At 43.0% G+C, this 11,385-nt stretch overlaps 1 protein-coding gene across 1 annotated transcript in view; it reads right to left on the bottom strand.

The window, feature by feature from the left end:
* Positions 1 to 499: 499 nt before the first annotated feature.
* The window catches only part of fbxl18 (F-box and leucine-rich repeat protein 18), a 47,508-nt gene continuing 36,622 nt past the window's right edge, over positions 500 to 11,385 (bottom strand). Inside the window, exon 4 of the mRNA XM_055651058.1 lies at positions 500 to 1,325. Within this exon, the coding sequence (XP_055507033.1) occupies positions 1,169 to 1,325 (157 nt within the window). The 3' untranslated portion in view covers positions 500 to 1,168. The remainder of the gene's footprint in view (positions 1,326 to 11,385) is intronic.

The raw sequence follows: 11,385 nt of genomic DNA, 5'->3' as shown, positions 1-11,385 counted from the left end.
ATCAGAATGGAATAAAATAAATATTTATAAATTTGATGAAAAGCAGGTGGGATAGATACAAAACTCGTATTGGACCAGTTGGGTCAAATGGTTTGCTTCTGTGTATGAAGGCACTGCAGATGCTGGTTTAAACCAAAGATAGACAACAAAAAAGCTGGAGTAACTCAGCGGGTCAGGCAGCATCTCCGGAGAAAAGGAATAGGTGACGTTTCGGGTCGAGACCCTCTTCACCTATACCTTCTCCCCAGAGATGGTGTCAGACTCACAGAGCTACTCCAGCTTTTTGAGTCTATCTTTGGCTTGCCTATGCGCTCTAAGTTGCTGATAATATGCACAAACATATAACAGGCTGTAGTGAGGAAACAGAACAGGAAATTGAAAGAATTCTTCACTGACGATATTGGCAGAAAGCAACTTTTATAAAAAGATTGCCAAACAGGAGGGCGAGATGCTTAGCAAGAATATAGGCGTCAAAAGACTTCAAAACACTGATCCGATCACACTGGAAATGTATTTAATTTGGTTATTAAAATCACAAAGAACACACAAAAATATTGAAGAGTGTGCAAAGAACTATACTGATCCTCGTATACTATCCAAGCTTGGACAATAACTGAGGTGCATGCACAGTTTAGAAAAGCAGCAGTTAATGGGGATACAGGGGGGAAACTTGGTCTCATCTAGATTGTTACAAAGATCAAGCAAGGAAAGTAGAACCAGAGGAGGCAACCCACTGAAACATTAGTTACTCTTAAAATAGAATGGAATGCTATTCTGAGAGAGCGTGGGCACATTGGGGCCGACAGTTAATGATTCATTACTTGTCCTTGGGTTGGAGTTCCTAATCTGAAGATCGTAAAGACTACAACAGGCACAACATTGAAAAATAAACCACTGCACAAAATCCATCACTACTGGTACTGACCCAAATTTTGTGAAGGAAAAACATGGCAATGAGAAAAGATGGAAAGCACTCAGGCAGCTTTCCAAACCTTCGACACCTCCACGGTTTTTACAAGACAGTAAAATAGTGTGTGTCCAAAAAAAAAAAAAAATTTTAAATGACAGCATCATCTACAAGTAGGGTAGATTCAGGAAGATAATCACACAAGGGGGGGGGGGGGTGGGTTTACACAACACCTATGCATTCAATGCCTCTTCCTTCAAGTCACCACCAGAGACGCGGAGGGTCCTCGGCCACGCGGCTTTTAAACAGGGTGATCTCATCCAGGTGCATCATTGGGACATCTCGGATGACATCGGCAAGTCCTTCGTGGAGCAGTGGGAATATGGCCACGTTCAAAGCCGGCCTGGCAGTCTGAAAGCTGCAAGGAAAGACGAGGCTACACGTTAGAAGGGACAAACTAATCCTCACTTCCTCTCAATATTTAACAACAGCGATAATATTGGAGATGAACCTTTCACAGCACGGAGGACTAAACATCCAGATAGTCTTCTGCATTCTGTGGCGTTAAAGGCGACAGAGATTAAAGACGTTGGTATTGTTCAGTTTAGTTTAGTTTATTGTCACGTGTACCGAGGTACAGTGGAAAACTTTTGTTCAACGCTAACCAGTCAGCGGAAAGACAATACATGATCACAATTGAGCCATTCACAGTGTATAGATACATGAAAAGGGAATATCGTTTAGTGCAATCAAAGATAGTCCGAGGATCACCAACAAAGTAGATAACAGTTCAGGACTGCTCTCTAGTTGTGGTAGAATGATTCAGTTGTCTGATAACAGCTCGGGAAAAAAATGTCCCTGAAGATATGACAGGCTGAAGGGTCCCGACCTGAAACGTCACCTATCCATATTCTCCAGCAATGCAGCCTGACGTGCTGAGTTACCCCAGCATTTTGTGTCTTTACTTCCACAGAGACTGCCTGACCCACTGAGTTGCTCCGGCACTTTATGCTTTGCTCAAGATTTTAGCATCTGCAGTTCCTTGTGTTCCTTGTGACTTGATGTGAGCACCTTTGAATTCACCTACTAAACTAATCAACGGATTGAATTGGACATTTCGGGTAAAGGATCTCACATCAAAACATGAATGAGCTACAGATGTAACAAGTTTTCAACAAGAACAGACCGATGGCATAGTGAGGTGGCAAAGGAGAACAAATATCCTATCAGGGTCAAGGGCACAACGATTTGAAGGAAATTCCTAACAGCGGCACGGTGGTGCAGCGGGTAGAGCTGCTGCCTCACAGCAGCAGAGACCCGGGTTAGATCCTGACCTCGGGCACTGTCTGTGTTCTCCCTGTGATCGCATAGATTTCCTCCCACATCCCAAAGACGTGCGGGTTTGTAGGTTATTAATTGGCTTCTGTAAATTGCCCCTAGTGTGTGCAGGGAGCGGATGCGAAAATAGGGCAACATGGAAGCAGTGAGTACGGGTGATCGATGGTTATTGTGGAATCAGTGGGCTGAAGGACCGGTTTCCAATGCTGTACCTCTAAACTAAACTAGGGTGTGGCATTTAACAAACATTAGCTTATTATTGGGATTGCCAGAAATTCAAAGTATAAATGTATATGTTGGAAACTGCAAACAGCATCCGTAGTGAGGGCAACAAACTTAATGATACAGGCTCCTGGCCGACAAGGCAAGTATTTGTAGCATTTTTCTCAATTTCAGATGTAGCATCTTTTGCACATTTGAAATATTTTTGCAAGATATTCCTTAATGTAATTGAACGCCAACAAAGATTTGCATTTTCTTTTACCTTCCTCGAGGTCAAGTCCTTCACAAGGCAACGCTGGATAGAAATGCAAAATCCTGCTGGGAATGCACAACAGTATGAGAGGCAGATACGGGTAGGTGGTCCATTCCTTTGTGTGGAAATGTCAAATACCAGAAGGTAGTGGCTGTACAATCTCAGCAGATTAGATAGCACCAATTGAAAACTAAATAGTTGCTGCCTCACAACCGTACTGTATGTCTCAGTGCAACCCTGTGAAGTTACAGATACAGCGCGCAGAAACACATCCTAAAACTACTTTATCGGATCATTAACAATATCCTACACGCACTAGGAATAATTTACAATTTTTACTGAAGCCAGCTAACCTACAAACCTGTACGTCTTTGCAATGTGGGAGGAAACCGGAGTACCCGGAGAAATCCCACGCAGGTCAAGGGGAGAACGTGCAAACTCCGCACCGACAGCGCCGTAGTCTAGATCGAACCCGGGTTTCTGGCGCTGCGAGGCAGCAACTCTACTGCTGCGCCACCGTTCATTAATTAATTTTTACCTGCTGAAGTTGCATGATCTCGCCTCAATAAGATGTTTGTGTGATTTATTTTGCAGAGATGGGAACATGCCAGATAAGCACCTCACATTCCCTCATTAACCAAACAGGCCACTACGCCCAAAATACATGTAACAATATATTCTTTGTTTTTATTTTAACCTTTCTTTCACATCGTGCAATTTTTTCACCCTCGGCCCAACAGAATCAACTTGCATTTCTGAAGAATCTTCAACATAATTCATTATCCATTCAACAGGCAGCAAGCAGTTACTGGAACAGCCACATAAATTCAAAACCTTCAAGTCAATAATATCCTCCAGCTACGACACAATGATCTGTTTAACACTTTCATGGCTGCGATCCAAAGTTTTGTTTTACTAATTCTTCAGGCTATTGTGTTTAAGATCAGAATCACTGCGTAATTTTAGGGCTCTGAACTTCGCGGGCAGAAAGTGCAAGTGAATACTGATTCAACTGCGACACATCAAAGTGTGAAGGAGGACAAAAAAAAATGAAGGACATCACTCTTGAAGAAATGAAATCGATAAAAAAAAAATTGAGCATTTATATAATAGGGTTAGAAGAAAGTGTTAATGCTTTAAAGCTTTTGTGATAAAGTGCTTTGATGTTCAAAGCCTTACTGAAAGCGGTACTCTCTCTGAACGTGGCAAGCTGTAGCAAACCCCGCAAGTTCGACCTTGCTCTTTCTCTTCGAAAACTGCAGAACGTACAATTCCCACTTGTGCAAATTGTGGAGGCCGATTACAGCGGTGAGGAATGACATTTATATTAAAATAAATGGCAATATATTAAGGCAATTGTAATTAAGTTGGGGTTTTTTTCCACAGTTAATTTATATGTGAATATTGAAGTCTTTGATAACGACTGTCTGTTGCCGTTCAAAAGCTTTTAGAATTTGTTCAAAAGCCTCAAGGTTTTCTCAGAACCATAAGCAATTGAAGTTTATATACAGATATCTCCCGCATAAAGGGGTAAAAACAACTCAGCCACCTCATTTATTCCTCTCAAACATGCAATGTTATATCTGTCATTTGTATGCAGAGAAGCAGGAAGTTTGAAGTCTGCTCCCAGCAGGGATGTGGAATTAACTGCACCGCTCTAAAGAGACAGCACAGTGTACTGGGCCCACTGGCTACATGTCTGCTTGTGGTATTCTATAACGACCGGCAATATGTTGCCTATGGGAGTGAGAATGAGTGAGTGCGAGTGAGTGAGCAAGTAAGTGTGCGACCGAGAGCGAGTGTGCAATCGGGAGAGCGATCAAATAAGATCCACTCAAGGTTGGGCAGAAGAGCAGCAGACACCGAATAATTTCAATCTATTACTTTCTCATAACCATCATGTTTTAAGATGTTTCAGCAGGGTCCTTTTCATCCTTTATCTGTGAATAATTCATCTAAAAGTTTGGTTTTGTCAAATCCACCTAAATTGTCATTTTGACTACTCAGTATTTCATGCCCACGTTACACAATGCAATGCTCAGTAATATCGAAACACCAGGCCTCTGGGTTTCAACCTGCCTTACTGCACAGTGCTGGCAACATGCAGACACAGTTCAAATAGTATAATTGGCCTCTTTTCACTATTCAGCAAACTCTGCCGAAAAGAACATTAAAAAAAAAAAAAAAAAATAGGAAGTGGTCATTCAAACACCCTCTGCCATTTAACAAGATCACAGTGGCGGCACAATGGAACAACGGTAGAGTTGCTGCCTCACAGCGCCAGAGAGCCAGGTTCGATCCTGTCTACAGGTGCTCTCTGTACGGAGTTTGTACGTTCTCCCTGTGACCATGCAAATTTGCTCCAGGTGTACAGGTTTCCTCCAACACTTCCAAAGGCATACAGGTATGTAGGTTAATTGGCTTCAGTAAAATTGTAAATTGGCCCTAGTATGTGGGTTAACGCTAGTGTATGGGGTGATTGCTGGTCGGTGCAGACTTGGTGGGCCAAAGGGCCAGTTTCTACGCTGTATCTCTAAAGTCTAAAGTAAACATCACAATTTATCCTTTACAATTTCCAATGCTCCAATTTCATGCTCCATTTCTTCTCAACTCTTTTATTAAACACCAGTTCTTATTTTGAAACATTCCCTCAACCGGGGGAAACATCAACTCTACATCTAGATCAACTGCTTCAGAAGAAAGGTCCCGACCCGAAACATCTCCTATCCATAGATGCTGACCGACCCGCTGGGTTAATCCAGCACTTTGTGTTTTACTCAAGAATCCAGTAGTTTCTTGTGACTCCAGAAGAATTGTATTTGTTTCAATTAAATAACCTCTCATTCTTCTAACCTGACATGTAGATCTAGTCAGGCAAATGTCTCCTGTATGATAACCCTGTCACTCCTGGAATCTATCTAGTGAACATTCACAGTATGCCCACTTTTTGCATATATAGCTTTCCTTGGGTTGGGAAACCAGGCCTGCCTGTAATAGAGAAACAATGAACTTACAATAGAACACAAAATGCTGAAGTAACTCAGCAGGTCAGGCAGCATCTCTGGAGAATATGGATAGATGACGTTTCAGTCTAAAGAAGCATCCCGACCCGAAACGTCACCTCACCTATCCACGTTATCCGGTGATGCTGCCTGACTCGCTGACTTACTCTTTGTGTCCTCCCCTGTATATAATATTCCACGTACGTAAGAAGGAATTGCAGACGCTGGTTTACAGCAAAGATAGACACAAAATGCTGGAGTAACTCAGCGGGTCAGGCATCATCAATGGAGAAAAGGAATAGGAGACCCTTCATCAGACTAAGAGTCAGGGAGGGGGGTAAAACCACGCAATTTCACTGGATTCTGTACAACTGGAGAGGCATCCCTCCTCTTGTACCCAAATTCTGCTGCAGGTAAGGGGCTACGACTGAAGGATGGGATTAGCACCGATAAGAATCACATTCGGCATGGAAGCGATCCTAAAGGCTCATTTCAGTGCTCTATACTTCTATAAAGCACATTGGCTCCTCAGAACCCCAACTCTTTCAATAAAAATGCTCTTCCTTTTTCACCGAGTGTGATGACCTCACGTCTTTCAGCATGACATTTTATCTGCTATGTCCTTGCCGACTCACTGGACTTATCTACATCTCCCTGAGGCTTCTCTGCATCCTATACAGCCTACACTGCCACCTAGCTTTGCAACATCAGCAAACCTTTTTTATATTTAACCGAGTCAAACATCCAGATGGTGAACACCTGGTGTTCCAGCATTGATGCTGGCAGCACCCCAATGTCACAGAAAGCCGAACATTACCAACTCTGTTTTCACCCTACTCTGTATTCTGCCTGTTTACCAATCCAGTTTGCAACAGTATCTAACCCCGATCTCATGACCTCCGATTCTGGTCAATCCAATCTGCTTCATTTCTTCCATTTCAGTCTGTGACGGACTTAAGGGCCTGTCCCACTTATGCGAATTTTTTGCCGATTTGCCGGCGCCCGTCATAGCCGCAGCAAGTCGCCGAAAATGTTCAAAATGTTGATAATCCAACGGCGACCGGAAAAAGGTACGACTCTTTGGGCGACAGGCGACACCCCGTCTGTTTGGTGGTGAGTAGTCGCTCAAAGAGTCTTACCTTTTCCTGTGAAGAGAAGGAATGGGTGACGTTTCGGGTCGAGACCCTTCTTCAGAAATATAACATTTATTTAATATTTAATTAAAAATTTCTATTTTGTTTAATATCTTTCTTGTTGGTCTACCCTTTTACTTTACTTCTCCCTTCCTTTTAAATCTTCTTTGCTGGATGCTAAATTTTTCCAATCCAAAGATTTAGTTTAGTTTAGAGACACAGCGCAGAAACAGGCCCTTCGATCCACCGAGTCCACGCCGACCAGCGATCCCCGCAAGTTAACGCTATCCCACGCACACTGGGGACAATTTACACTTATACCAAGCCGATTAACCTTACAAACCTGTACGTCTTTGGAGTGTGGGAGGAAACCGAAGATCACGGAGAAAACCCACGCAGGTCATGGGGAGAACGTGCAAACTCCGTACAGACAGCACCCGTGTTCAGGATCTCCGGCACTAAGGCAGTAGCTCTAAGAAGTGTCATATTATTCATTGGAATTAATTGCCACAGAACAGTGTGGGGCGGCCAAGTCGACGGATACTTCTAATGGCGGAGATTGACAGATTTGTGAATAGTATGGGTGTCAGGGGTTATAGGGAGAAGGCAGGAGAATGGGGCTGAGAAGGAAAGATAGATCAGTCATGATTGAGTGGCGGAGTAGACTTGATGGGCCGAATGGCCTAATTCTGCTCCTGGAACTTATTCCCTGCCTCTGTTTAAATAGCACAGCAGCACCACCAGGTTAAGCTGTTGTTCTTGCAATCAGATTCATAGTTGGTCACTGTCCAGTGTATAAACCTGTTCAGTCCAACTGAAATGACCCAGGCAAGTCACCTCCTGCAAGAATCAATTTGGAAGGTGATCAAATAACGAATCAACACTCAATGATCTGGCCCACAAAGACAACACATGGCCATGTGGCAAGGTTTCCGAGTGCCATCAATGTCAGGGAGAGATCCTCCAACCAAACGTGTCACAGCACAAGAGACCCGGGTTCGATCCTGACCTCGAGTGCTGTCTGTAGGGAGTTTGTATGTTCTCCCTGTAAGGAGATAGGAGTTTTCTCTGGTCGCTCCAGTTTCCTTCCACATCCCAAAAGAGTGCAGGTTTGTGGATTGATTGCCCTCTGTAAAATGCTGCATCTCTAAACTGAAGTAAACTAGTGACATCTACCATCTAATTGGTGTAAAAAGTGATAGCCAGAAGGCAAGTGGTATAAAAGATAATGAAACATTTAAAAACTTAATTCAAACTATGTGCACCATGGTATTTCCCTGCAAATTACCTCAAATTGGTTTCTGTACAATTACTTACCTTGTTAAGGAGCAAAAGTAAATTGGTGATTTTTTTTTTGAGGCTGTGGATGAAGCATGGCATAGAATTCAATTCAACATATGGCTAACGTGGCCAGAATACTGGTGTTTGGCGCATCTCCACAGGGGGAGATGGAGAAGCTTCCTGGCTCATCTCACCAGCCTTCTGGTGGGTAATTACAGATTGCCACTGGCAGAGACCTGGCAGCAAGCCGTCTGGCTGAGCGTTTGGATGAAGTCTTGAAAAGACGCAAGAATTGAACTGAAAATAAAATTCCTTGTAAGATTTTAACCATTATTCAAACTGTCTTTAGATTTACTTTAGACTTTAAATTTTAGCGTTACAGCATGGGACTGAGCACTGAGTATAGCAGTTGGGATGTAATGTTAAAATTGTACAAGGCATTGGTGAGGCCAATTCTGGAGTATGGTGTGCAATTTTGGTCGCCTAATTATAGGAAGGATGTCAACAAAATAGAGAGAGTACAGAGGAGATTTACTAGAATGTTGCCTGGGTTTCAGCAACTAAGTTACAGAGAAAGGTTGAACAAGTTAGGTCTTTATTCTTTGGAGCGCATAAGGTTAAGGGGGGACTTGATAGAGGTCTTTAAAATGATGAGAGGGATAGACAGAGTTGACGTGGATAAGCTTTTCCCACTGAGAGTAGGGAAGATTCAAACAAGAGGACATGACTTGAGAATTAAGGGACAGAAGTTTAGGGGTAACATGATGGGGAACTTCTTTAATCAGAGTGGTAGCTGTGTAGAATGAGTTTCCAGTGGATGTGTTGAAGGCAGGTTCGATTTTATCATTTAAAAATAAATTGGATAGTTATATGGACGGGAAAGGAATGGAGGTTTATGGTCAGGTAGATGGGACTAGGGGAGAATAAGTGTTCGGCACAGACTAGAAGGGCCGAGATGGCCTGTTTCCGTGCTGTAATTGTTATATATTTTAGGCTAATATGCAATTTTTTAATGTATCTTTGTAATTCTTTGTACTGTTTGATGTGTATATGGACCTGTGTCTGAAATAAAGCTTTAATAAAGCTTTAATTATACGGTTATATGGAACTAGGGCCTTCAGCCTACTGATCAGCGATCGCCTCATGCACTAGAACTATCCTACACACTAGGGACAAGTTAACCGAAGCCAATTAAACCACAAACCTATACGTCTATGCAGCGTGGGGGGAAACCGGAGCACCTGGAGAAAACCCACGTGGTCAAGGGGAGAGCGTACAAACTCCATACAGACAGCACCCATAGTCAGGATTGAACCCAGGTCGCTGGTGCTGTAAGGCAGCAACTCTACCGATTTGATCAGAATTTCTAGTTTAAAATAACATTTGCTACTTCTTGTGTATGGCGTGCACAGCCTAAAGTTGTAGGACAACTTGGTCTATTTAATTTTTTTACATTTTCTACTATTGTCTGAACACAGAAAATTCTTATTTCCTCCACTGAAGACAGCCATCCATTTTACATTATAGAGTCAAAGACCACGGAAACAGGCCCTTCGGCCCAACTCGTCCCATGCCATCCAACATGCCCCATCTAAGCTAGTTTCACTTGCCTGTGTTCAGCCCATGTCTCTCTAAATCTTTCTAATTTATAATACCTGTCAGTGTCTTTTAAATGCTGTGATAGCACCTCCTCTGGCAGCTTGCTCGAAATACCCACCTCCCTCTGAACGAAAATGTTGTCCCTCAGGTACTTATTAAATCTTGCTCCTCTCACCTTAAACATATGTCCCTCTTGTTTCTGATTCCCCTTTCCTGGGTGAAAGGCTATGAACACTCACCCAAGAGCTTCCCCTCAAAAGTGGTCAAGTCCTTGTGAAAGTATACATTACAAATAATTACTGAGATAACACGTCACCCAATAGTATGAAATATAAAATACATACCACATTACTGGAGAATAAAAAGGTATTGAAGACGACCCATTAAACTGTGCCACTTACTGGCTTTTAAAATAATATTTCCTATGTGTGGGACCCTGCAGAAAGTTAATATTTCAAGTTGCTGGAACTAAAAGGACTGCAGTGAGGGTCACCATATTTGCTTAAGATAGACACAAGAAGCTGGGGCAATTCAGCGGGCCAGAGAGCATCTCTGGAGAAAAAGGAATAGGTGACGTATTGGGTCGAGACCCTCCTTCAGACTGAATGTTCAGATATATGTTCAGGTCTGAAGAGGGGTCTCGACCCGAAACATTGCCTATTCCTTTTTCTCCAGAGATGCTGTCTTACACCAGTTTTTTGTGTCTATCTTTGGTTTAAACCAGCATCTGCAGTTCCTTCCTACACCATATTTGCTTAATAGCTGAGGTAAAGGTGTCAGAATGACAAGCAACTCGAGATTAGAATTGCTCAACTATTCTAAGTATTAGTGTCTTTTCTCTTTCATGAAGGATATGAAGCATCCCTCTAATTTATGGAGTTATACACAACTGGGCTTGACAGCATTATTCATATTCACTCACTTGCTGCCAGCTCCGAGACCATCTGCCTCGAAATCAAATGGTGCAAGCAAGGAGAACCCGGAGGAACGCACTGTTATGGCAATGTTCAAATAACACATACATTGGCACAACATGCTGGAGTAACTCAGCGGGACAGGCAGCATCTCTCGAGAGAAAGAATGGTTTAAGTTTCGGCTCGAGGGTCAGGGGAGAGGGAAACTAGAGATATGGAAGGGTACAAAGAGCATAGAAACAAAAAGCTGGAGTAACTCAGCGAGTCAGACAGCATCTCTGGAAAAAAGGAATAGGTGATGTTTCGGGTCGAGACCCTTCCTCTGAGAGTCAAGGGAAAGGGAATTGGGGGATATAGAGGGCGATGTAGAGAAATATAGTACAAATGAATGAAAGATGTGCAAAAAAGTAATGATGATAGAGGAAACGGGCCATTGTTTGCTGTGGGCTAGGTGAAAACGACTTAGACAATGAGACTCAACAAGACGACGTGGGTAAGAGAGGGATGGAGAGAGAGGGAAAGCAATGGTTACAGGAAATTAGGGAAGTCAATATTCATACCGCGAGGTTGTAAGCTGCCCAAGTGAAATATGAGGTGCTATTCCTCCCATTTGAGTTGTGCCTCACTCTGACAGTGGTGGAGGCCCAGGACAGAAAGGCCAGTATGAGAATGGGAGGGGCAGTTAAAGTGGTTAGCAACCGGGAGATCATGTAGGTCCAGGTGGACTGAGTGGAGG

Source organism: Leucoraja erinacea, chromosome 20 (genome assembly GCF_028641065.1).
Source record: "Leucoraja erinacea ecotype New England chromosome 20, Leri_hhj_1, whole genome shotgun sequence".
In the NCBI taxonomy this organism is placed as follows: Eukaryota; Metazoa; Chordata; class Chondrichthyes; order Rajiformes; family Rajidae; genus Leucoraja; species Leucoraja erinaceus.
This window is presented reverse-complemented; position numbering and strand designations above follow the sequence as displayed.